The sequence below is a fragment of the Somniosus microcephalus genome, chromosome 34 (genome assembly GCF_052327205.1).
Source record: "Somniosus microcephalus isolate GS21.2 chromosome 34, FLI_Smic_1.0, whole genome shotgun sequence".
In the NCBI taxonomy this organism is placed as follows: domain Eukaryota; kingdom Metazoa; phylum Chordata; class Chondrichthyes; order Squaliformes; family Somniosidae; genus Somniosus; species Somniosus microcephalus.
The window spans coordinates 17,939,879-17,966,946 of NC_141020.1; the positions used below are offsets into that span (position 1 = coordinate 17,939,879).

General features: G+C 44.5%; 1 protein-coding gene and 1 long non-coding RNA gene across 4 annotated transcripts in view; one reads left to right on the forward strand and one right to left on the reverse strand.

The window, feature by feature from the left end:
* Positions 1-1,102: 1,102 nt before the first annotated feature.
* Positions 1,103-19,586, forward strand: LOC147096843 (uncharacterized). Of its 2 annotated transcripts, none has more exons than XR_015074559.1 (4): positions 1,103-1,208; positions 12,247-12,338; positions 16,015-16,086; positions 18,803-19,586. It is a non-coding gene; the product is annotated as an uncharacterized LOC147096843 (long non-coding RNA). The 2 variants fall into 2 exon arrangements; XR_015074560.1 differs by lacking the exon at positions 1,103-1,208 and adding an exon at positions 7,875-7,899.
* Positions 19,587-23,529: 3,943 nt separating this feature from the next.
* LOC147096844 (mitogen-activated protein kinase-binding protein 1-like) overlaps positions 23,530-27,068 on the reverse strand; it is a 104,049-nt gene continuing 100,510 nt past the window's right edge. For both annotated transcript variants that reach the window (XM_085973531.1, XM_085973530.1), the window contains exon 31: positions 23,530-25,520. In XM_085973531.1, coding sequence (XP_085829657.1) covers positions 25,278-25,520 — 243 coding nt within the window. In that variant the 3' untranslated portion in view covers positions 23,530-25,277. The remainder of the gene's footprint in view (positions 25,521-27,068) is intronic.

Below are 27,068 nucleotides of genomic sequence, written 5' to 3' on the forward strand. Positions count from 1 at the left end.
AAAACTTTCAAACAGGTGTGTCTTATTAGCACGGCACTCATTCAGCACCCGCCGTCACCAAAATAACCCTGCTGTAATTCAGGAGTGTGATGGAATACTCTCCACTTGCCTGGATGAGCTCGACACCATCTAGGACAAAGCAGCCCGCTTGATTGGCACCCCATCCAATGCCACAAACATTCACTCCCTCCATCACCGGCACACCGTGGCTGCAGTGTGTACTCTTTTGGGTACGAGCAAATAAACTGTAAATTAACAAGAATACATTGAAGGAAACTTAATAAATTAAATTAAAATTCTATTGCCAGTGGTGATGATGCACTCCAGTCCCCGTGGCGCCCACCGGTCGCGGAAGGCCTCGAGCATGTCGGCGGACACCGTGCGCTCCATCTCCAGGGCCACCCAGGCGCGAACGTGGCCGCAGAAGAAAGGCAGGCAGTCGGGCCGAACAACCCCCTTGGCTGCAGTGTGTACCATCTACAAGATGCACTGCAGCAACTCGCCAAGGCTTCTTCAGCAGCACCTTCCAAACCCGCGACCTCTTCCACCTAGAAGGACAAGGGCAGCAGGCGCATGGGGAACACCACCACCTCCAAGTTCCCCACTAAGTCACACACCACCCTGACTTGGAAATATATCGCTGATCCTTCATCGTCGCTGGGTCAAAATCCTGGAACTCCCTCCCTAACAGCGCTGTGGGAGCACCTTCACCACACGGACTGCAGCGGTTCAAGAAGGCGGCTCACCACCACCTTCTCAAGGGCAATTAGGGATGGGCAATAAAAGCTAGCCTTGCCAGCGATGCCCTCATCCTGCGAATGAATAAACAGTATTTTCTTTTTCTCTTTACCTTTTTTGAGTTGTCACCTTGTTTGAAGCTGTTGGTGTTTTTTTTTAAATTTGGTATTAATGGTTAAACACAAAGTTAAATAATAAGACATGCCCCTGCATTGTAAAACAGACACAAGCAGCCAATTTTCTTAAATGAACTTTCACTCCAAATGTGTGGGGTGAACACACCTGTCGAGGTTGCAATCACCCCGAGCCTCCGCCCAACACAGCAATCAGGCGCTGCCATTCACTGATAAGGTGAGATTGGAAGTGGGTGTGTTTGGGACTGTGACCCGCCCATCTCCCCAGAGTCTGTATAAAGAACCCCCGCAACACCCATTCCTCACTGCAAGTTTCATTTCACACCATGGATTTCGGTAAGAGAAAGAGGGGCGGAAACACATCTAAATATGTTGTGCTGGGAATGTTTTAACAGAGTGTCTTATTGCAGAGTGGGTTTATGTTTGCAATGTTTTCATTCAGAGCCGCTTCAAATTGCGCTCGCGTTTCCCTGTAGTTATGTTGGGAGTTGTAACTTTGCAGTAAGTCTAAGGGAGGGTTGAGGGATCTTTTCCATTGGGACACTAACTCACTGGCTGCTGTTTGTTTCCTGCTTAAACCCTGGGATTGGGAGTTGGGAGGATACGCGGCTCCCTGTGCTTTATAAACCCTGGAGAGGAGAGCATTAATAATTATTAGCAATTGTTAGAGGCAGAATTTGGCAGGATAAAGTGAAGGAGCGCCGCGTCCCTGTGTTGGTTGCAATTGCATTTTGTGATATTGATGTGGGACTGGCGATTACAGTCTGCAGAGTAAACTCTGGAATTATATAATGTGATGCTGGTTAAACAGGGGCCCCGGGGAGATAGTGATGGCTGAAGCACTTTCTGCCTTTTTTTGTACCTCCATAATTCGAGTGATGGACCCCTCATTTACAAACGCTATTCTGTAAATTCTATATTCATATGTATTGGAATATAAAGACCAGATTTAGGAACTGGTTTCCCCTCCTTATTGCTTTCTGGTGCAGTGTGGTTTGCAGATGTCAAGTTATACTGTGGGCTGTGAATTGCCTGTTGGTGACTGTTACAGAATCATACTGCACAGAAGGAGGCCATTCGGCCCATCCTGCCTGTGCCCTGCGCTTCTCAATTATAGAACATAATATTATTAATAATAATAATAGGAGCAGGAATAGACCACTTGGCCCCTTGAGCCTGCTCTGCCATTCAATACGATCATGGCTGATCTTGAGCTCAAAGCCACTTCCCTGCCCGCTCCCCATAACCCTTCATTCCTTTATCTTGCAAAAATCTGTATCTCCACCTTAAATGTATTTAATGACCCACGGCTCTCTGGGGCAGAGAATTCCACAGATTTACGACCCTCCTTGAAGAAATTCCTCCTCATCTCAGTTCTAAAAGGGTGACCCTTATCCTGAAACTATGCCCCCCGAGTTCTCTCTTTCCCCACGAGGGGAAACATTCTCTCTCTCTAGATCTACCTTGTCGAGCCCCCTCAGTATCTTATGTTTCAATAAGATCACCTCTCATTCTTCTAAACTGAGTATAGGCTCAAACTTTCTTAAGTCAACCCCCTCATCTCTGGAACTAGTGAAATTGTCTCTGAACTGCCTCCAATGCAAGTATATCCTTCCTTTAAATAAGGAGACCAAATTTAGGAACTAGTTTCCCCTTGTGTTGCTTTTGGTTGCTGTGCAGTGTGGTGGCTCTTTGGCTTCCTCCTGTTCCCTTCAGTCCCTTGAACCTGTTCTACCATTTGATAAGCATGGCTGCTCTGTCCTGGCCAATATTTATCCTTTAATCAACATCACACAGATTATCTGGTCATGATCACATTGCTGTTTGTGGGATCTTGCTGTGTGCAAATTGGCTGCTGTGTTTCCTACACTTCAAAAAGTACTTCAGTGGCTGGAAAGTGCTTTGGGATGCCCTGAGGTTGTGAAAGGTGCTGTATAAAGGCAAGTCTTTCTTTACCTGCCTTGGTTCCATATCCCTTAATACCATTTCTAACAGAAATCTGTTTGGCATTTTCAATTGACCCCCCCCCCCCCCCCCCCAGCCTCAACAGCTTTACGAGGGAGAGAGATCCCCCCCCCCTCCCCCCCACAAGCCCTGCAAATTTTTCCTTAAGTATTTATCCAATTCCCTTTTGAAAGTTGCTATTGAATCTGCTTCCACTACCTTTTCAAGCAGTGCATTCCAGATCATCAACTAATATAAATAAATCCTGTCAGATTGGACCTGACAGGCGTTAGACTGTCCCTTTTTTGTATCTGTGAACCAGAAACCACTTTGATGTATGTGGTGTAAAAGTACCTTTTTTTGTAAATTTAACCAATTTTTAGCCTCCCTAAAGGCACCTGGACTTTATCCACCCCCGTGTACACAGCCACACCGTTTATACTTCAACACTTTAGTCTGCTTAGCAACAAAGACCAGACCATTTAGCCCCTCGAGCCTGTTCCGCCATTCAATGAGATCATGGCGGATCTGTGACCTAACTCCATTGACTCACCTTTAGCCCTTAATACTTTTTGGTTAACAAAAATCTATCCATCTCTGATTTTTAAAATTAACAATTGACCCAGCATCAATTGCCGTTTGCAGAAGAGTTCCAAACTTCTCCCACCCTTTGTGGTGTTTCCTAACTTCACTCCTGAAAGGTCTGGCTCTAATTTTTAGACTCTGCCCCCTAGTCCTAGACTCTCCAACCAGCGGAAATAGTTTCTCTCTATCTACCCTCTGTTTGTTGCACTTTTAATAACTTAATCTTTGATCAAATACCTCTTAACTTTCTAAATTCCAGGGAATACAACCCTGTAATTAATTCAACTCCTAATTGATCCTTTCATTTTAATAAACGCTCAAATTTCAAATAATTAAGCTGTGGTTACTGTGGAGTTAATCTTTGAACAACAGCCTTGGGCAGAAATGAGCGGCTTCTGTTCTGCAGTATGGGCAGGCTCCCTTGACACTAACCTGTCGTCACCAGCTTTTGCCAAACCCATTGAAGGAGGCAGGAGAGTGAAATCACTGCTTCAGTTCTGATATTTACACCCTTAATAATTGCTCGAAAGCAATTAACCAGCAGAGGTCAAGTTCAAGTCTCCACTTAGTCAGATGCTGAAGGAAATGGCCTTTGATTTTAGAATCTCAATCCTTCCCACTGAGTGAAGGCCCCTAGAATCAAACATTGAGAATACAGCTTATTAAAAATTGTTCCTTTAATAGTTTAATTAAATAGAGATATAATTTTGAAATGTAACTACTGTATGTGAAACCCTTCTGGATGGGTCAGGTGCTGTGTTGCTAAAAGTATTTAATTAAAAATTCATGCTTGAGTTAATGGGTGTCGCTGGCATTTATTGCCCATCCCTAATTGCCCTCGAGGGTGGTGAGCTGCCTTCTTGAACCGCTGCAGTCTGTGTGGTGAAGGTGCTCCCACAGTGCTGTTAGGGAGGGAGTTCCAGGATTTTGACCCAGCGACGATGAAGGAATGGCTGATACTCCCAAGTCAGGCTGGTGTGTGTGACTTGGAGATGGTGCTGGTGTTCCCATGTACCTACTACACTTGGCCTTCTAGGTGGTGGTGGTCGCAGCCTAGTGGGTTTGAGGGAATCCCCATGATTTTTCTGACCAATGGCTCTTTTTGCCTTTGTGGTACCAACCTCTGAATTTCCAAAATTAAAGATCTCCTCCATCAGAACACGATTTAAGCAAAAATTAGCCTGTTGCTCACTTGTGACGTTGGATCACAACATTGCTCTAAGTGCTGATAAATATTATAAATAATTCATTGCAAAAGCTCAAACTTTTAAAGCCTCTTATGTTTCCTACATAATTAGGGGCTACTCTATTGGAGGCCCCTTGTTCAGCAATTTAATCCGATGGCTGCCCTATACAGATTAGGAAAGTCTCGCATTCAATTCCCAGTTTGTGCAGAGTTTGCTCCTCTTGACCCAAAGGGTTAAGTAGGGGCAATTGGCCAAAGGTGAGTGGACCTTGTAAATTTGGTGAGGACAAGACTGGGATCAGCTGTGATGCTTAACATAAAATAATGACCAGTTAGAGGGTGAGTGACTTCCCACAATAAGGCCACAGAATGTAAGGGCCTTGTCCATGAGTTAATGAACCATCTGGAGGGAAATGCAAAGGGGCAGTATTTATTGATCCACTGCTGGATTCTCGGGTGGCAGTGGTGGATGGGAAGGAGGTTGGCGAGATTGGCCCCCAGCGGCGGGTGCACTGGACGGGAAGGTCGGAAAGAGAAAGGTGGAGCACTTTATGTTGTTACTCGCAAGGAGGGAGGGTGCCTTGATTGGGCCCTACAGCAAATGCCAAGAGGCACAGTGAGAAGCTGTAGGCTTATCCAAGGGGCATAGCCAGTCCTATCCCATTAACATCTGCACTTGCCCATAATTAAGGTTCTTTTGCTCAACTACCAGTCAGCGATCCTGCTAATGTAAAGAAATAGTCACTTTTTAAAACTATGGGGTCGGGGGGGGGTGGGGGAATACTGTTTTAAAACAAATTGCGCTTGCAACTTCTGGAACACTTAAAGAATCCTCAAACAAACATGAATGTTTTCTGATGCTTTGGCAACATAAGATGTAACTTGTCATGCCAATAAAGTGAATTGAAATGCAGTGAAACAGATGTGGAGTTTGGATAATGAAGGGAGGTGACAAGGTGTGGTCAAACTGATTAATGATAACGACTATCCAAAGTACAAAGTCATGTGAGAATTCATCTGAGGACATATGACAATGTTGCTATTTATACATTGCTAATTGCATTCACAATCAACTGAAACAATTTGTTTAATGTATATTAAAGTCAGCGTTTATAAACTCAATCAAGTTCATTTAGTTGGAGTATTTTAATATGAAGGATTTGCTTGACTGATTTTCAGACCAGTCTCCCAACCTGCCACTCCCTTTTTAATAATTTTTTTTTTGAAGGGTGGGTGTGCTTTTGATCGTCGGTCTTTGGATTCCAGTCCATCAGGAGATGGGAGTTACCCAAGGTTCAAAAATCTTAGCTGGTCTCTTCCAGTTTGGGAAGGCAGAAGAGGAGTGATGGGTTGGAGTTAGAGGAGGCAAAGTATCTGAGGCGGGAGCAGTTAAAGGTGGCAGGACTGGTTTGACGAGAAGGGGGAAGAGACTGGCACGAAGGACCCAAGAGAAAAATAAATGGGAGGTAGAAAAGGTAGTGTATAAAACACTAGTTAGGCTGCAGCTAGAGTACTGCGTGCAGTTCTGGTCACCACGTTACAGGAAGGATGTGATTGCACTAGAGAGGGTGCAGAGGAGATTTACGAGGATGTTGCCAGGACTGGAGAGTTTTAGCTATGAGGAAAGATTGGATAGGCTGAGGTTGTTTTCTTTAGAGCAGGGGAGGCTGAGGGAGACCTAATTGAGGTGTATAAAAGGGGCCTAGATAGGTCCTTCCTATCCACTCTATTTCCCTTAAGGGTCAATAACCAGGGGGCAGAGATTAAAGTAATTGGTTGGAGGTTTAGAGGGGATTTGAGGAGAATTTGTTTTCACCCAGAGGGTGGTGGGGGTCTGGAACTCACTGCCTGAAAGGGTGGTAGAGGCAGAAACCCTCATCACATTTTAAAAAGTACTTGAATATGCGCTTTAAGTGCCGTAACCTGCAGGGCTCCGGACCAAGAGTTGGAAAGTGGGATTAGGCTGGCTAGCTCTTGGCCGGCACGGACAAGATGGGCCGAATGGTGCTGTAAATTTCTGTGAAATGGGCTGGAGCTAAAAAAATCTGCACGTGAATGGACACCAAGGGACTGCAGGTCAAGGCAGACATTGGGAAAGATGTGAAATAAAAACCGAAAATGCTGGTAATACTCAGCGGGTCAGGCAACATCTGTGGAGAAAGAGTTAATGTTTCAGGTCACTGACCTTTCATGAGAACTAGAAAAAACAGGTTTTAAGCAAGTAGAGGGAGGAAAGAACAAAAGGGAAGGTCTGTGATTGGGTGGAAGGCAGGAGCGATTGAGACAAAATGGATGATGGTGTGAGGCAAAAGGAGATGGTAATGGGACAAGTGAAGAAACAAAAGATGGGTCTCCAGGAGGTGTAAATGACAACAGCAGAATTATTACCAGCACTGCTGTCCCAAACAATGGAGGCAGAGGTTATGATTTGAAATTGTTGAACTTGATTGAGTCCAGAAGGCTGTAAAGTGTCTAAAGGAAAGATGAGGTGCTGTTCCTCAAGTTTGGGTTGAGCTTCATTGGAACAGTGTAAGAGGCCGAGGATGGAGAGTTCAGAGTGGAGAATTAGTGTCAGGCAACCGGAAGCTTGGTCAGGCTTGCAGACTGAATGGAGGCATTCTGCGTTTGGTCTCTTCCTTTTTTCTTCCCCCCCCCCCCCCCCCCCCCCCCACTTTCTAGAGGAGACGGCACTAAGATGCGTCCTAGTTGTAAACGGAGAATGCGGAGGTGACGATAAGGGGGAAGTTAAGATAAAAGATTAAACTGTGCTGACCAATGTTCCCAAACTAGTTGAGACCAGATTTTTACTTGTTTTTTGGGTAACTCCCATCTCCTGGTTGCCTGGTTTTGAAAGAAATTCAAAGACCATCAGCACCCCCACCCTTCAGAAAAATGTTTCATCAAGAGGGAGTGGCAGCTTGGGAGACTGATCCGAAATCAGTGAAGCGTAGAAATATCCCCAACTACATGAATGTGCTTGTGTTTATAAACGCTGACTTTAATATACATTAAATAAATGATATTTTAGTACTGTATTGCTGCATTATACTTGGATATACTTGATGCAGTTAGCAATATATAAATGGCAACATTTTGCCATTAGTCCTCATGAGGCACAGATTTTCTCTCGTGTTGATTTGTACTTTGGGAACGTCACCAACCCTCAGTTTGACCCCACCTTTGGTCACCTCCCTTCATTATCCGAACTCCACGTCTGTTTCACTGCATTTCCCAATTGAGGAGCATTGAGGTGGTTCCAGACTGCGAGTGCAACTGAGGGGAGTTGGACAAAAGAACCTTTTTTAATTATGGGTAAGAGCTGATTATTAATGGGACAATTCTCAAGTCGTTCAGTCCCAGCTGTTTCACAAAGAATTTCTGCCCAAGCGTGAGTTTCATCTTCCTGTAACTTGTATGTAGTTCTGTGGCGGTTGTGTTAAAACTAAAACGTGAAAACAGCCTTGGGCTGCCCTAAAACTTGTATTACTCCATTGCATTTTCCTTTAGTAATATAGAATCCTTCAGCTCAGAAGGAGACCATTCGGCCCATCATGCCTATACTGGCTCTTTGACAGCCTATCCAATTAGTCCCACTGCCCCTCGTTTCCTGTAGCCCTGCAGTTTTTTCCCCTTTAAGTATTTATCCAATTCCCTTTTTGAAAGTTTATTATTGAATCTGCTTCCACCGCCCTTTCAGGCAGCGCATTCCAGATCATCATAACTTGCTGCATTTAACGCACACATTCTCATCTCCCCTCTGGTTCTTGCCAATTATCTTAATTCTGTGTCCTCTGGTCACTGACCCTCCTGCCACTGGAAACAGTTTCTCCCTGTTTACTCTATCAAAACTATTCCTGATTTTGAACACCTAATTAAATCTCTTAACCTTCTCTGCTCCTAAGGAGAACGATCCCAGCTTCTCCATCTCGCCACATAAAATATCTTTAAATTTTTTTAATAGAATTTTTAAAAGCAGAATAAATCTCTTAGCTTGTGCTGGTTTCCGAAGGTTGTTCAGTGAAAGTAGCTCTGGGCTCCCTGCCTGCGGGATAGCCCAAGGTTGCGTTCCAAGACTAGACTGTCCATACTCAACACTGCAGTTAACTCGGTACTGACACTGGGGTAACCGTCTCTGTCCACACGCTCCTCGGGGATAGAAAGTGAACGTTGGGAACTCCTATCGGGCTGTAGAGGGAGAAAACCTGAATAGTTGGGGATATACAGGACTGGAAAAGACCATTTTTGGTCCACCTGGCCAGCCAGCCTCAGTTCATCAGATGCACGAATTCATTATCCACACCCCTTGAATGATTTTCTTTGCTAAAATACCATCCAACTCCCTTTTTAAAGTTTATCATTTTTTGATTCCAAATACTCCTCTCCCTCCGTGTGAACTAGTTACATTTTCATTTGTCCATTTCTAAGCTCCTTTCCCATGTCCCCTGCACCGCCTCCCCTGGACATTCTTGACCCCAAGTTAAACTGTCTTGAGCTCATGTGTCGATGATTAATTCAGTAAGGTCTTTGCCTTCGGTTGTAAAATAAACTCCCCTCCCGTAGTCTCTCCTTTCAGCTGATGGTGTTTTATCTTCACTGCCCCTTTCCCAGTGCCCCGATCATCCTTCCCATGATGTGGCGGTCACACAGGACTCCCAATGGGGATGAGGCAATGTCCTTTATTCTGTGTGCTGTACAACACCAGATTAAAGGAGGTCTGCCCTGCATGAGGGGAGGAGGCTTAACAGTATCACTGGGCATCGAGAGAGGTCCACTCTCCAATGTTGAGCTTCCTCCTCATACTGTCAATGGGCAAGTTAAAGGTTTCTCCTTCAGCCCCTGAGGGGAAGGGGTAGATTTTTAAATGTTTTTTAATCTTGGCTTCATTTTGGTTTTGTGCTGCTTGACTTGCATTGCCACCTACTGTGAGCCTGGCCCTGTTGGGTTTTTGTCAGGGTGTGGCTACAGAATTCACCTACACCGTGACAATCTCTTCCCACACACTCTCTCTCTACGCTGCATTAGTGTTCTCCCTCTCCCTCAGTTGGACAGAGAACAGAGTGAGCAGGGAGTAGTTCCTACAACTACTGGCGAGCCTCATTCGTTTCATTAACATGTCCCCCAGTATTCGGTGACATGCTGTATCTGTACATCCTTACAGGTGGATCTCTGGCCCTCTTGTTGAACCAAATTAGCTAACTTAATAAAACTAAAACTTAAAGAATTAAACTAAAATTTGGTTTGCTGGGGTGACTATGCACTCGAGTCCCTGCGGCGTCCACCTTGAAGGCCTCTAGTGTGCCAGCAGACACTACGTGCTCCATCTCCAGGGCCACCCAGGCGCGAACATGGCCGCGGAAGAGAGGCAGGCAATCGGGTCAAACAGCGCCCTCGACTGCCCGCTGCCTGGACCAGTTAATGGCCATTTTGGCCAGGAGCAGTCCTATGAGGAGAGGTGGATCTCTGGTGCTGTAAGTGAGCAGGCAAACACTATCCATTCAACAAAACTCACATGCACGTGCCCGTCCTTCAGCACCGCACCATTTTACTCCTTTTATTTTCTGTATTGCCCAATAACACATTGCTATTAAATGTTAAATATGTTTGGTCAATTTGTTTTGGGGGGGGGGGGGGGGGGGGGGGGTGGCGGGGGCTGGGCTGCCTTCTGCAATCAACCAGCCCACCCACAGAGGCTCATACCTGTGTAATACATGTGAAGAGAAAGATTGGTGAAGTCAAGCGTAGGTCCCTTGCAGTTAGAATCGGGAATTTGTAATGGGGAACAAAGAAATGGTGGACCAATTAAATACATACTTTGGTTCTGTCTTCACAAAGGAGGACACAAATAACCTTCCAGAGATTTTGGGGAACATCAGGACTAATGAGCAGGAGGAATAGAAAGAAATCAATATTTGTAGGGAAATGGTGTTCGGGAAATTGATGGGATTGACAGCTGATAAATCCCCAGGGCCTGATAATCTACATCCTAGGGTACTTAAGGAAGTGGCCCTAGAAATAGTAGCATTGGTCATCTTCCAAAATTCTATAGACTCTGGCACAGTTCCCATGGATTGGAGGGTAGCTAATGTAACCCCACTATTTATATTTAAAAAAATTAAAAAAAAGTGGTAGAAAACTGAATTATAGACTAGTAAGCCTGACATTGGTAGTGGGGGAAAATGCCAGTCCATTATAAAAGATGTAATAGAGCATTTGGAAAACAGTGATGGGATCAGACAAAGTCAACATGGATTTACAAAAGGTAAATCATGCTTGACTAATCTACTGGAATTTTGAGGATGTAACTGGTAGAATAGATAAAGGAGAACCAGTGGATGTGGTGTATTTGGACTTTCAGAAGGCTTTTGATAAGGTCCTGCATAAGAGATTGGCATGTAAAGTTAAAGCACATGGGATTGGGGGTAAGGTACTGACTTGGATAGAGAACTGGTTGGCAGACAGGAAGCAAAGAATTGGAATAAACAGGTCTTTTTCTGAGTGGTAGGCAGTGACTAGTGGGGTACCACACGAATCTGTCCTAGGACCCCAGCTATTCACATATTAATGATCTAGATGAGGGAACTAGATGTAATATCAAGATTGCAGACAACGCCAAGCTGGGTGGGCGTGCATGCTGAGGAGGATGCAGAGAAACTCCAATATGATTTGGGCAGATGCAGTATAATGTGGATAAATGCAAGGTTATCTACTTTGGTGGCAAAAAACAGGAAGACAGATTATTATCTGAACAGCAATAGATTGGGGGGGGAAAAAGGGGAAGTGCAATGAGACCTGGGTGTCCTTGTACACCAGTCGCTGAAAGTAAGCATGCCGGTGCAGCAGGCAGTTAAGAAGGCACATGATATGTTGGTCTTCATAGCAAGAGGATTAGAGTACAGGAGTGAGGATGTCTTGCTGCAGTTGTACAGGGCCTTGGTGACACCAAGTATTGTGCAGTTTTGGTCACCCTATCTGAGGAAGGATGTTCTTGCCATGGAGGGAGTGCAGTAAGATTCACCAGACTGATACCTAGGATGGCAGGAATGATGTATGAAGAGAGATTGAGTCAGTTAGGTTTATATTTGCTAGAGTTTAGAAGAATGAGGGGATCTCATTGAAACTTAACATTCTAACAAGACTAGACAGCCTAGATGCAGGAAGGATGTTCCCAATGGTGGGGGAACAGCACCAGGGGTCACAGCCTAAGGATAAGGGGTGGCGAACCTGTGGAATTCTCTACCGTTGAGGCCAACTTATTAAATATATTCAAGAAGGAGTTGGATATATTTCTTAAGGCTAAAGGGATATGGGGAGAAAGCCGGGACAGGGTGCCGAATTTGGATGATGAGCCTGTTCTGCCATTTAATGATCATGGCTGGAGGGGCTGAATGGCCTACTCCTGCTCCTATCTTCTATGTAATCTTGGGATACGGTGTCAGTACCTCGTCCCATCGGAGTCAGGAAAGGGAGCGAGTAACGACCTCTCGAGCTTCACTTCTGTTACTTTGGTTTTTACATTGTCCTTGAACCCCTCGATAAAAGGAATAATCATTCTCGAGTTTCTGTTTAAACATTTTATTTCTAAATGTATGTGTTCCATGTGCTGCTTCACAATAGTTCAATCAATCCAATTCTGAAATGTTCTCCTTGTTTTGGAATCAGATCTTAGTGCCTGTGCTGAGAAAGAGAAATCTGCTGTCAAGAAAGGCAAGTGTGAAGTCAAGAAAGACAAGTGTGGCAAAGAGCATAAAAAGGTAATGGACTGTTTCAGTTTAATCGGCACTGTTCTTTTAATGTTCCTGCCTGCCCCCCCTCCCCCATCAGTCAGCCTATAAGGGCAAGCGATGCTTTCTGCTGCCATCTCTCTTTAGGTGTGTGAAGTCACACTCTGCCCTTGCTCAAAAGCCCATTCTTCACCTGTGAGTTTAGCAGTGTTCGCATGGTGTCTGAACCAGGGCATCCACACCCCCAGTGAGGTCCAGGGGTTATAGGACAGTGGCCCGGGGCAGGAACCCTGGGCTGATTCTTCCCCCCCCCCCCCCCTTGCACTCCAGGGCCCATGGTGTTGGGACCAATTCTAACTCCCATTGCTAGCATTCTACTTGCCTGTAACTGCTCACTTCTGTTTTGTTCCTGTTAAGTTGTCTTTGAATTTGGCCCCAGTTTGTCAATAGTTTACCCCCCCCCCCCCCAACATTTTTAGTGTCACAAATTAGTTTCAAGCCCAATCCTTGGGGCTGCATCCACTCCCAGCTGCAGAGACAACCACTCCCTTGAACTCTGACATATGCAGGCTGTTGCATTCCCCTGTATTTAGTTTAAACTTTTTCAATGTTGCAGTTTGAGCAGATCCATGTTTATTTAAATGAAAAGCATTTGTGTGGAGAACCTGTTTTTGAGGGCAGTCCCACACCTCGCAGGAACTACAAACCTGTTTGTAATCTCGAACCACTTGCTTGAGGTAGTCCAGGGTGTGTCTGATTATGCAACATTGCCATGTGAAAATGGGTCATTTCAGCCAATTAATGATGTGGCACTGACTTCCTCAAATGAGCCCCCACCCAAAGCCTACACCCACTCATTACCTTTTCTGTTTTTTTGCAGCAACTATCTAATTCTGTTTTTAAAAACTAGATTCTGGTTCTGCTTCCTCCAGCCATTTGTGGCAGAGAATTCAAAATTCGAATTGTGCCCTTTTTTGTTGACATTGTCAATGTGGTGGATTTTCAACTTGCTGCCCAGGTGTGAACCTGGTGTTGTGGATCGGTTGCTAGATGTTTAGTTCTGTTGTGGCTGATCAGCTTTATGCTGTGGTGGTAAGTTGAAAATGGACCCTGGTGTGTTGCCAGTTACCGTCTAATTCTTCAAGACCACACTTTGACCCCCACAACCTTCTCCATTCTAATGAGGAAAAAATCCCCAAACATTTTTGGTAGGAAGAATCAGGAGGTCACTTATCACCTTGGCCAGTGCGAGTCTAGGTGGGGTAGAGTAACAAAAGGATCTGAACAAATACAGAAATCACTAAATGTTGTGATGCAGGTTAGCAAGGCCATTGACAGAGCAAACCAAGCACTAGGGTTTATTTCTAGGAGGCTAGAATTGAAAAGTAGTGAAGTTATGCTAAACCTGTATCAAACCTCAGTTAGACCACACTTGGAGGTTGCCATATTATAAAAAGATATAGCGGCACTGGAGAGGGTGCAGAGAAGATTTACAAGGGTGATACTAGATGTGAAGGTGAACAGGCTGGGTCTTTTCTTTTCTTGCTGAGGGGTGACCTAATAGAGGTCTTTAAAATCATGAAAGGTTTTGATAGAGTGGATACAGAGAGAATGTTTCCACTTGTGGGGAAGAGCATAACTGGAGGCCATCAATATAAGATAGTCACCAAGAAATCCAATAGGGAATTCAGAAGGAACTTCTTTACCCAAAGAGTGGTGAGAATGTGGAACTCGCTACCACAGTGGTTGAAGCGACTAGTATAGAGGCATTTATGGGGAGGCTAGACAAGCGTGAGGTGGAAAGGAATGAGTGTTCTGCTGATAGATGAGGAATGACTGGAGGAGGCTCGAGTGGAGCATAAATGCTGGCATAGACAAGTTGGGCCGAATGGCCCGTTTCTGTGCCATATCCTATAATATCTTGTGACCCCCTCTTCCCTAGTAACACCAAGCAAATCCACACTGCACCTTTTCCATTGTGTCTATCCTTGCCATAATGGGCTTCCCAAAATTGAACACTACTCTGATTGCAACCCCATTAAGCTTGTGCATAGGTTCAACATTCCTGCTTTGCTTTTGTATTCTACACCTCCAGGTGTATTTATAATAACTACGTGTTTTGTGCTGGAATAAATTGGACTGGAATAATGAAGCTTTATTCGCATCAGGCCCTTTGTTCTACCATGAACCCCATTATAAGGGTCACTTAGTTTATGGGACAAAAGTAAAAAAGAAGTTTCACTTATAGTTCATTCACTGGCTCAGTGGGTAGCGCACTCGCCTGAGTCAGAAGGATGTGCGTTCGAGTCCCACTCCAGGGACTTGAGCACACATATCTAGGCTGACACTCCAGTGCAGCGCTGAGGGAGTGCGGCCCTGTCGGAGGTGCCATCTTTTGGGTGCTATTTCACTCTTCTGGCCAATATTTATCCCTCAAAACAGCTTATCTGGTCATTATCACATCGTTGTTTGTGGCTCTTGCTGTGCACAAATTGGCTGCTGTGTTTCCCACATTACAACAGTGACCATGCTCAAAGTACTTAATTGACTAAAGCACTTTGAGACGTCTGGTGGTCGTGAAAGGTGCTATATAAATGCAAGTCTGTCTGTCTTTCATGACTTCAGACCCAAGGTACTTTACAGCCAATGATGGTGGGTTTTATAATCATTTGTAGGAAATGTGGCAGTCAATTCATGCACAGCAAGATCCAACAAACAGCAATTAAATAAATAAATGACCAGATTTATAAAAAAAAAAAAAAAAAATAGGGGTCAGATGTTTAAGAACTTGTCTTGTGCAGTGACTGATAACCTTTCATTTCTCACTAACAACAATCTTTCACAATTGTCTTCATCCCAAATTAGCTGGCAGAACGGATGTTCAGATTTGTTGGTGATGCCCAACTGTAATCTAGTCCAAATTCTCATTGATATGACTCACTGTGTAAAATGATACACCCATTGATGTCAATCTTGTTGACCCAGAACATTGCCTCATAGCGCATGTTACCAAAATGGACTCTTGTTCTAAGTGTAGGGTTGTTCAAATGGATATTATGGCTTTCTTGGTGACTGTATTTTCTCTTCCTCTTCGTGCCATTGGGTTATGGTTCCATGGGCTCCAGCTACCTTCTGCAGCTTTGCCCAAGCAGCCATTTTGTGTGCATCTAGACTGAATGTCTACATGCTAGCCCCAAAGTTGAGTGAGACACTTTCTACCATGGCAGTTCGGAGCAGATTCTCTGCATTCCTCCCTGTCCCAGTAGTTGCAGTCACTGGACAAATTGGCTGCTGTTTACATTGCAGCATGCACTGTTACATTACAACAGTGACTACATTTCAAAAGTACTTTTGGCTGTAATGTAGGAAACATAGCAGCCAACCTGCAGCAGACACTGGGGAGAACTCCTGCTCTCTCATAGTGCTATGGGATCTTTTACGTCCATTTATAAGAGAGCAGACTTGGTTAAGGTCTCTGACAGCGCAGCACTCCCTCAGTATTGGGAGTGTCAGTCTAGATTTTTGTGCTCCAGTCTCTAGTGGGACTTGAACCCACAACCTTCTGACTGAGACCAGAGGGCTACCCACTGAGTCATGGCTGATGAGGTGAAGACTGTTAATAAAATGTAATTTCTGGCAATGCTAATGGAACAATGCCACATGACTGGGGAGGGCTTTGATCCTGACTGGTTTACTTTCTTTACAGGAGGGAGGCCATTCCTCAAGCTCCAGCTCTTCGAGCAGCTCCAACTCTTCAGACAGTGAGGGGAAAGGAAAGGTAAGGATGAAAGCTGGTCACTTGAACTCTGGGGTGGGTGGGGGAACAGTTGTGGAAGAAAGAGGTGGCTGTTGTTTTTCACTGGCATTGTCCTTTATCCCCCTCATACCACCTGTTTCCTGGCTTGAATGGATTGTCTGCTGCCAGGCCTCCTGTCAGTGCCACTAGGTCTTGGATTTTGAGTTGAACAGGATGTTTCCTCTTGTGTAGGGAGACTGTCCAATTCCCTTTTCAATGCTGGTGTAGCTCATCTGTGCTATTTAAGTGCCAGTGTGTCGATCTAGGTGCTCCTTGACTAAACCCAGTTGGGATTGGAAATGCACGTCATCCACACTGCCCACTTGCACAGTTCAGCCTGATGAACAAAGCAGAGCAAGTGTCTTTGCCCATGTGGCTATCTGGGGACACAGTCACAAGTGATGTTGGTGGAGGAAAAATGAAAATTGTCTCATTGTAAGATAAACAGCATCACAAATATCAAACCATAATATACTTTGAATATTCAAATGTTTTGGTCCAAAACCATGTGTGGGCTTCCTACTTTTAATAAACAAATTTCAAGGTTGCACCATGGGACACTTCTTCATGACTTTCCACAACTCTTGATGGTGCCAGCCAGAGTCAATGATGAATAGTGTGTTTGAAGTTCTGAAACGTTGGGAGGTGGTGAGGGATCCATCTTTCAGCAAGGACGCATCAGTCATCCTGTGCCTCTCCCCGCCTCCCCTTAAATCCATCAAGCCTGATTGAATGGGATGGTCCCAGCACTTTACTGCTTTTATTTCACACTCTTTCCTCTTTGACACAACTCCATTTGGGACCCAGTGCCTAATAAACCTGCTTTCCCCCCCCCCCCCCCCCCCCTTTCCTCTGGCTGCTTAACCCAAGTCTTGCCATTGATTACCACCACCCCAATGTACAAGCTGTTTTATATATGTAATCTGCAACATGCCATGTATCTTTTTTTATTGCAGTGGGCAAGAACCTTTTCCTGAACAAAAGGGCAAGTGGTTGCCACTATTTGTTGTGCTCAACATGTGGAGCTTGGCTTGTTGAGCAGGGAAAGGGTTAAGACCACCTGTCTTGCCTGATTCCACAAAGTGCTCCAGGCGTAGTTGGGTGTGTTCAGCAAATAGCAGAATGTCATTCTACTTTGTACTGAGATGTAATCTAATCCTACACCAGTTTCTGCACCTGCCTGCATTATCCAGTTTATTTGTGCCATGGGCAATTGGTTGCTAGGCTACAGGCTGTAAAACCAGTAACTGCTGTCCAAAGGATTCATCATTAATAAAATTAGCAGGGGGCTGGTTTGAGGTTCACTTGGGAGCCTAAAGTCCATTTACTGTTGCCTAATGAAGTGTATTTGAGAGCAGTAATGTTCATTGGAAGCCAGAAGGTGCTGGGACTTGGGTGTGTAACCCTTTGTATAGATCGTATCTTATCCCCATGCAGATTCTTGCTAACTCCAACTAGTTACATTACAGAAGCTAAGGTAGACAATCGAGACTTGCATTTATACAGTGTGTTTCAGGACATCCCAAAGGGCTTTACAGCCAATGAAGTACTTTTGAAGTGTAGTCACTGTTGTAATGTAGTAAATGCTGCAGCCAAATTGCACACAGCAAGCTCCCACAAACAGCAGTGTGATAAATAACCAGATAATCTGTTTGTGATGTTGATTTTGAGGGATAAATATTGGCCAGGACACCCAGGTCAACTCATCTTTGAAATAGTGCCATGGGATTTTTTTAATGTTTGAGGGCATTGGTTTAACATCTCATCCAAAAGACAGTACCTCAGGCAGTGCAGTGCTCCCTCAGCACTGAGTGTCAGCCACAATCTCATATCAACTCTTGCTCCAAGCCCCCTCGTGGATGCTGGAACATGTTGCAGTGTGAGGGGATACAGCTCTCTGCCTTTTGATTCTCCATATAGTGAGCTCCTAAAATGCCATTCTGCATAGTTGGCGGCTAAGGGGGAGGCTAAACACTTATACACGCGCGCGCCCCCCCCCCCTTCCTCCTTTTCACCCCCCCCTTCCTCCTTTTCACCCCCCCCCTTCCTCCTTTTTCCCCCCCCCCTTCCTCCTTTCCCACCCCCCCCCCCCCCCCCCCCCCAGGGAAAGTTCTATTTTTGCCAAGGTTTTTTTGCTGAACAGAAGCTGGCCAACTGTCTCCCAGCGAGTGAGAAAGGATAGAACCCTGTCTCTGGCATGGTTGGGATTCTGCAGGCAGTGACTGGGGACCCAGAGGTAAGAGAAAGTGAGCTGGCTACAAATGGCTTCTAAGCTGTACTGGGTACAACTGGCTTAAAGCTTGTGCCTTGCCTACTTTGGATCTTAAAGGTTGAAAGGAGAAATATTTTCTACATTCCAGCCTTGAGCAAACACCCCCCCCCCCCCCCCCCCCCCAAAATGTCAAGATGTAGAGCAGGATGTGCTGGCTGGCCGATATCCAATATTACTTGGTTACCCTTGTCTGTGTTTGTGGTGTCCTCAATCCTGACCCAGCTGTAAATAACTGAGCCTATAGATGGGGAATACAAAAATATCAGCCAGTTCCTTTACAAACCTGCTGTAGAGTGTTGGGCTTGTCTTGCTATTTTCACATGGACCAAAGGGATTGGCCCTTGCTCATTTTCAGGCATTGTCAGGGCTCTCGACCATTATACAAGTCCCAGTTTTAATTGACATTCCTTTTTGTTCACCCAACAGTGTGATGGTGAAAAGAAGAAAAAGGTGAAGAAAGTCAAGGGAGAGAAAAAGGACAAAAAGAAAGACAAGGGCGAGAAGAAAGACAAGCACTGACACTGCAAATAATGGCAGCAAAGCAATTGAAGTGGCTTTGACTTTGTTTGTTCTTGTATCTTAACATCTTGGCTTCCAGGGGACCCTTCCATTTTTAGATTCCGCTTCCTCCTTTATACACTTGGTTTGTTCCCTTTTCTCCTGCTATTAATTGTTCACGGGCAGCTTTAATTCATGTAACTCTTCGTGATGCACTCTGGTTGTTAGCTCTGTGCTAGTCCCTGCGTAACTTTAGTTGCAGGTTACTGTTGGTTTCCCATTCTCCCTGCTGCAGTGTGCACCTTCTCACTGGGGCCTTGTAAGCCCGGAGCTGTTTTACACCTTGGCCTCGCAATAAACTTTTCTCATGTCTAGAAGTGGGGGAGAGGGGAAGGTGTTAAAATATCATAACTTTCCTAGCGCTAGAGGATGAAGGCTGAGCCAGGACGCACTTAACTCAACAGGCTATAGCGCTCAAGACCAGGTCAGTGGAAATAACATGCTAAAGACCAGGCTGTAAAATGACAGCTCCTTCTTTGAACTTCATAAATGCTTGTGGTTAGTGAGCAAGAGCTGGCATTTATAGAAAAATGATGGATGTCTGCTACAAAACCAGCATTATTAATCACTTGTCACTGCTTCATAAATATGAACTTACTGTAATCCTGCTGAGTTGGTGTAAAGTTTTACCAATTAAATCAATTTGAATCAGTGTTTGTGTAATATAATTTCTACTTCCAGTCTCGTTCTGGAGTCTGAAGAAAGGGTTTGTTGCACCCAACACATTCTCAAGATTTACAACCAATGTACTTCAAAAATAATTCCTCACCTTTTTTATAGCTGCAACCACGGCAGTGACTGGGCATAGCAAGGTCCCACAGCCACCAAATGAATGACGATCACTTATTTTGGTTGGTGATGGTTGAGGGCAGAGTTAGGGCTACTCTTCTAATGGTGCCATGGAATCTTGTGTTCACTGGAGCAGATTTACTACCTCACTTGAAAGATGGCACCTCTAACACAGCACTCCCTCACAAGTGGCAGCCTAGGTTAGAATCATCATTGTAGAAATTTACAGCACAGGAGGCCATTCAGCCCATTGTGTCTAGGCTGGCCAAAATCAGTCTGTCCAGCTCTTGGTCTGGAGCCCTGTAGGTTACAGCACTGAGTGCATATCCAAGTACTTTTTAAATGTGCTGAGGGTATATAATACAGTATTGCATAGATTGTCATGTGGAAGGAGAAAGAAACTTATAAAAAGTGGCTGATTATTGAGTATTTGGATTTGCAAAGGACAAGATACTGAGCTCAGAACTGTAACACATTTGAATCCCCAACCATCATTAGGTCTAGTTGTATTACCTTTTGAGTGTAAATTTAAGTACTCTTTTACACATACTGTTAACGCAATGTGATACACAATATTAAATGTACAAGAACAAATCAAGAATTGATTTGAGTAAATTATAAACAAGAACCCCTCAAATTGAATAGCCTTTTCAAGCTTGGCCTTAAAAATTACTTTATTGTTCTGTGGCATTGGTCAATAAATTACTTATATCCGTACTCACGGTTCATTGATAATTATACAAAAACCATAAGATTTTAGCTCCTCCAAAGCAAGCCAACGATTCATTATTCCCTGCTCCACTCCCCAAACAACCTGACCACAGTCTCTCTCTAGTTCCATCTGTGGCAGGTTATTCACACTGCCGCTGGCTCACACCCACAAACTTAGAGGGGAGCTTTCCTTCGTAAAGTTGTTTACATTGTCAGTGGCCAGGAACTCCCTCAGATGTGCCCTTGCTTTGCTGGGGTTACTTCGCCAGATGTGTGGTGGAGACTCCACCTTTGCCACTTGAGAATTAAGTAACAGCGGCGAAGCGGGAACAGATCCGAAGCATTTCCCAGCCAGTGATATCATTGGATTTCCTAAAACCCCAAAATGAGTAAGGGAGCAGAACTAAAATTACAAAACTGTTGCAGTATTCTAGGTTACCAGTTATAACTGCATCAACATTAACTATGCAAAAAAAAAAAAAAAGTTTCTTAGACTTGCCGAAGGGGAATGTTCAGCAAAAAAACTTTAGACACCTCTGGTTGCAGTTGGGAAGTCACCAGCACGGCTGGGCTCGGAGCTCATGTACAGGTGGCGGGCGACCAGCTGCCACTCCAACTTTGGGCACAGTTCTACTTTCAGTCCGCATGGACATGCTGCTCCTGGAGATGGGCTGAAATTTGTCGTGTCTGCTACTTTGCTATCGCACAGTCCAGAGGTTAGTGATACCACAGCAAACATACTCTGCAAAGAAACTCCTGCAATCACGGAATAGGCATTTTTCAGGGCTTTAGAGGTGAAACATGGCAGATTTTGCCTCTGCATAAATATATTTTTACAACTGTTTTATTCTTACTGGTTATATTAAAATGTCTGGCTTTCCACCTCCAGCCAGTGGTTCCGTTAGTAGCACCATCACTTCGGAGCCAGAAGGTTGTGGATTCAAATCCCACTCGAGATTGGAGCATAAAAATCCAGGCCAACACTCCACTGCAGTACTGAGGAGCGCTGCACGGTTGGAGGTGCTATCTTTCGGATGACATGTTAAACCGAGGCCCTGTCTGCACTCAGGTGGACGTAAAAATTCCATGGCACTATTTTGAAGAGCAGGGGGAGTTCTCCCCAGTGTCCTGGTCAATATTTATCCCTCAACCAACATCACTGAAACAGATTATGCAGAGGAGATTCACCAGGATGTTACCTGGGCTGAGGCGCTTCAACTATGAAGAGAGGCTGGACAGGCTGGGGTTGTTTTCCTTAGAGCAGAGAAGGCTGAGGGGGGGAACCTGACAGGTGTACAAAATTGAGGGGGTAGATAGAAAGGAACTTTTCCCCTTAGTAGAGGGGTCAATAACCAGGGGGCATAGTTTCAAGGTAAGGGGCAGGAGGTGTAGAGGGAATTTGAGGAAGAACTTTTTCACCCAGAGGGTGGTTGGAATCTGGAACTCACTGCCTGAAAGGGTGGTAGAGGCAGGAACCCTCACAATATTCAAGAAGCATTTAGATGAGCACTTGAGACACCATAGCATACAAGGCTACAGACCAAATGCTGGAAAATGAGATTAGATTAGACAGGGCTTGATGGCTGGCGCAGACACGATGGGCCGAAGGGCCTCTCTGTGCTGTATGACTATTATCTGGTCATCATCACACTGCTGTTTGTGGGAGCTTGCTGTGTGCAAATTGGCTGCTGCGTTTCCTACATCACAAGTGACCACACTTCAAAAAGTACTTCATTGGCTGTAAAGCACTTTGGGTCACAAAAGGCACTATATCAATACAAGTCTTTTTCTTTCTTTCCAAATTACCACTACCTGCTGCTGACCAGTGAATTTCCTTCTCTAGAAGCAGTCACAACTCAGTCAGAGTCATATTGACACAGGAGGCCATTGAGTCCATGCCAGCTCTCTGTAGAGCAATCCAGTCAGTCCCATTCCCCCGCTCTATCCCCGTAGCCCTGCAAGTTTATTTCCCTCAAGTGCCTATCCAGTCTCCCCTTGAAAACATTGAGTGTGTCGCTGCCGACGGAAGTGGTGGAAGCGGAGTTCCAGGTCCTCACCACTCGCTGCGTAAGAAAGTTTTTCCTCACATCCCCCTGTATCTCTTGCCCAAAACCTTAAATCTGTGTCCCCTAGTCCTTGTACCATCAACTAGTGGGAACAGCCTTTCCCCGTCATAATCTTGTACACCTCTATCAAATCACCCCTCAACCTCCTTTGCTCTAATGAAAACAAATCCAGCTTCTCCAACCTGTCCTTGTAGCTAAGATCCCCCATCCCCAGAACCATTCTGGTAAATCTCCTCTGCATCCCCTCAGGGGCCTTCACATCCTTCCTAAAGTGTGGTGACCAGACTGGATGCAATACTCCGTGGCCTAACCAGCACTTTGTAAAGATTCAGCATAACTTCTCTACTTTTGTACTTAATACCTCAATTTATGAAGCCCAAGATCCCATATGCTTTGTTAACCACTCAATATGTCCTGCCACCTTCGGGGACCTATGCACATTAACTCCCAGGTCCCTCTGTCCCTGCACACTCTTTAAAACTGTGCCATTAAGTGTACAGGAAACTCTCGATTTACCGGCATCTAAATAACCGGAAATCTCTTACCTGAACCTATTCCTGAATTTTGCCGGTTAAGTTTAGCTTCATATTAGTGGCCGTTCCTGGATCTGTGGCTGTGTAACCGTGGTTCGTGCACTTGTTGCTAAGCAACAGGGACGCTTGGTCTGTGGCCAGAGTTCCTGCACATGTTGCTAAGCAACAGGGAAGCCTGGATTTGTTGCTGTGTACGGAGCTCTCGTACCTTTTAACTATACCTCTCTGTAATCCGGACTTTTTGATAAACCGGCACCACGCCGGTGCCGGATAAAAGAGAGCTTCCTGTATAGTGCCTCTCCCTGTTCCTTCTGCCAAAATGCATCACCTCACACTTCTCTATTAAATTCCATCTGCCACTTGTCTGCCCATTCTGCTTGCCTTTCTATGTCCTGTTGCAGTTGATTGGTATCATCCTCACTGTTTGCCACACCCCCAAGTTTGGTGTCATCTGCAAATTTAGAAATTATACTCTGTATTCCAATAAACTCAATGCTCATTTTAAACAAAATGTTTATTTCAAAGATTTAAGGCAAGAAGTTTAAGGAAAAAACACACACACAGGCAGTATAATATACAACATACAAAAAAGATGGGGAACATCCTAAAATACTGCAATATTCAAAACAAAGTGTGCTATTGTAAAACATTATTGCATTGGAAGGTCTAACTTTATACAGATATGTACAGCACCATGGAAACAAAAACATCCATGTGCATCAGTCAGCACTTTTAAAAACTCATGCAACATTTTTTCTTTAAAAAAAGCTCATCAGAAACCCTGATTAAAACAAACAGCCCCTTTTCCGATAGGGGTTCAGCCCCTGAAGGTTTATTCTACACGTTTAACAACTGAATATCTCACATATTTAGCTTCTTTTTATCAAACCAGCTCTGAAAAATACTTGCACATCATATTTTTTGAAAAACCAGCAAGGACAGTGGCATCATGCTAAGGAGGCAGCAAACCAACTTGAGCTTACGATTCCTTGCGCCAGGTGGTCGGGGAGAGGCACTGAGCAAAAACGAAAAATTCTCCCTTCGAGGGACCAAAACTACAATGCACAACAGTCTTACTGAAATTAAATTCAGGTAACCAGCATGCAAGTTGCTGCGGATACACCAAAATACTGCATTACTGCGACTGGTCAGATGCAGCCAGCTGACCCACGCGCTGCATTTGGGATATGAAGATGCCTTTGGGATCTCAATATTACAGTCTACTCCTCTTAATTCAAAGTTACTCAAGTCAAATCATCTGAGCATTTTTTAAAGCACCAAGTTCCAACTTTTCTGTTTATGTTGCTCAATTTAAATATAAAAAATGGTTTGAATTACAGGAGCAGACCACATCTTGAAACGTTTTGAAGACAGAATGAGTGATGACAACCAGCTGCACCTTTCCAGGTACAGGAAACTTTCTGGTATCCGGCATGGACGGGACCGACGTGGTGCCGGTTCATCAACAATTCCGGATAACCGAACGCTATAGTAAAAGATACGGAGCTCAGAGCTCCGTATGAAGCAACAAACCCGCTTCAAAACAATGGGCACAAGTTGCAAGTGTCTCTGTAGCTTAGCAACAGCTTCAGCTACACCCTTGCACAGCAACAAATGGAATTAAAAAAAAGTAATAAAAGTAATAAAAGTTACCTGAACTGACTCCTGAATTTTGCCGGTGGATAGAGCGTTCCGGTTATTTTGGGGCCGGTTAATCGAAAGTTTCCTGTACAACCATTTTGCAGGGATTGTTTCACAAAAGTATATTGGCTTTCTGTGATGTCCGCACATCTTTTAAAGTAAAAACGATCACTTTTGGAAAGGAAAACTAGCTTTCTCATTAAAAATTGTGCAACTCATTTAAAAAAATTATTAAAGTCATTTTCTGGGCTCATTTCTCATAGGAGGCGTCGGTGTAAATGTAAGTAGTTTTGTGTGCGTGTGTATGTATGGGGGGATGGGGGGGGGTTCTTAAATAAACTAAAGTGAATATAAAACACATTTTCTGCTCGTCACACCAATACACAAGCCTCTCTGACAATGAAAGGATCGGACCAATTCTGACCAACAGAAGGAAATTTGGAAAGATTTCCTAGATTAAAAACACAACCGATTATAATTCTGATAAGACATGTTGATTATGGCTCCCTCACTAGAGAAACTACATAAAATACACTTGCTGTACAAGTCCCTAGGATATAGTCCAACTTTAATATCCTTGCATGGTTCCTCAAATGCATCATTTCAATGTTGCAATTGTATTTTCTGCGCCGTAATTTTGATCAACAGTTCTGAATAGTGCTCGAGCAGAGCGGTCACCTCGCCATTCTCTAGAGATTCTGAAGGGAATGGTGACTCGTTTACCAGAGCAGCTGACATTGACAAACACTCGACAGAGTTCAAATGTTTCCTCGCAGAGGAAAATGCATCACAAAGGATGGTCGTCATCTGGGACTTCACCTCCGGTGTATCGTCACTGGAGGTCACCTGCGGAAAAAGAGTGGATTGGAGCAATGATTTTTTAAAGAAAAGATTCCCCTCCTCCCCAATTTATTTCCCTCTCCTCCCGAGGGGGGCGTTCCTTAGGCAGGAGCTGTCGTCCAGTAGCAAGTTGTTCGTGTGCGAGCCAGATGCTTCAGACAGCAGGCTGTTCAACTGGGTGGGGAGGGCATCATAGGGCTAAATTTGGTCTTCAAATAATGTCCATGCATGAGCATGCCACAGCAGTAATTAGAAGCAAGAAACAGCTGATCTTTTCCCTCCCTATTCCTGGGATACTAAATCTAACTCTATACACAGCGCCGTCTCTTATTGCACTTTACCCCCACCCCCAATGATTTGAGCTGTGTCCCAATGTGACTGAGGACTGCACTTTATAACAGATGTACTCGTGTTGCTGGTTTTCCTCCTCACTCAGTGTCCATGGAGTGATGTACCTCATGTATAATCAAGTCCCAGCAGAAAATGCTCATTGAACATGAGTGACAAAGGTAGAGAACCAGACAAGAATCAGTTGCTAGTCCAACAGTCTACCCGTTGGTGCCAGACATAAGCGCCAATTTAAGGCAAATGTGGTGCATCTAAACTCAATGTAATCAATTGGCAACAGACAACTAAAGAAACCTGAAATGTGGTTTCTTTCACATCTCTCCTCTTGATTAGTTTGATCCAAGAATTATCTGACAACTTCCAAGATTATATACAAGCAAGACAGGACATGAACCAATGTGGCCTTGCAGCAGAAGACTTTAAATCTTTGATTTCAATAGCCACTTAAAATTGATAGTTTCCTTTTTAAAATAATCACCCTCAGGATGTGGGCTGACAATGGCAGCATTTACTGCCCATCTCTAACTGCCCTCAAGGTGGTGGTGGTGGGCCGCCTTCTTGCACCGCTACAGTCCATGCGTTGAAGGTGCTGTTAGGTAGGGCATTGCAGGATTTTGACCCAGTGGCAATGACGGAACAACGATCTATGTCCAAATTGGGGGGGGGGGGGACGCACGCACGCACGCACGCACGCACGCACGCACGCACGCACGCACGCACGCACACACACACACACACACACGGCAACTTGAACTAGGAACTGCACCACAATAGTGATTTAACAAAAAAAAAATCCCACGTTGTGGGAGGAGCATTTTGAGCCATTGGGCCTATTGTCTTCCTCCATCTTCTTAAAAGGGAGATACAACATTCTAGTGTTTCAACAGTTAATCAGTAAACACCCAGATGAACACAATAGCGGAATAAATTCCAGTTTGCTGAATTCCACCACCCCCCCCCCCTTCCCGCCTCCTGAAAAGGGGATTGAAAGCTTATCTGATGCAACTTTCATTTAGGCAGAAATTCATCTGTATAAAAAAAAATTTAATGGGACTTCTAGAATTCGCTGAAGAAATTATTCACTTGTGATGAACTTGTTTTATTACTAGGCAATAAAACCACTTCATACGTATGGAAGAAAACATAATTGTTTCTGCTAAATAAAGTGCTCCTGTGCTGTATTAGTTTATGTACCCCATTCTTCCA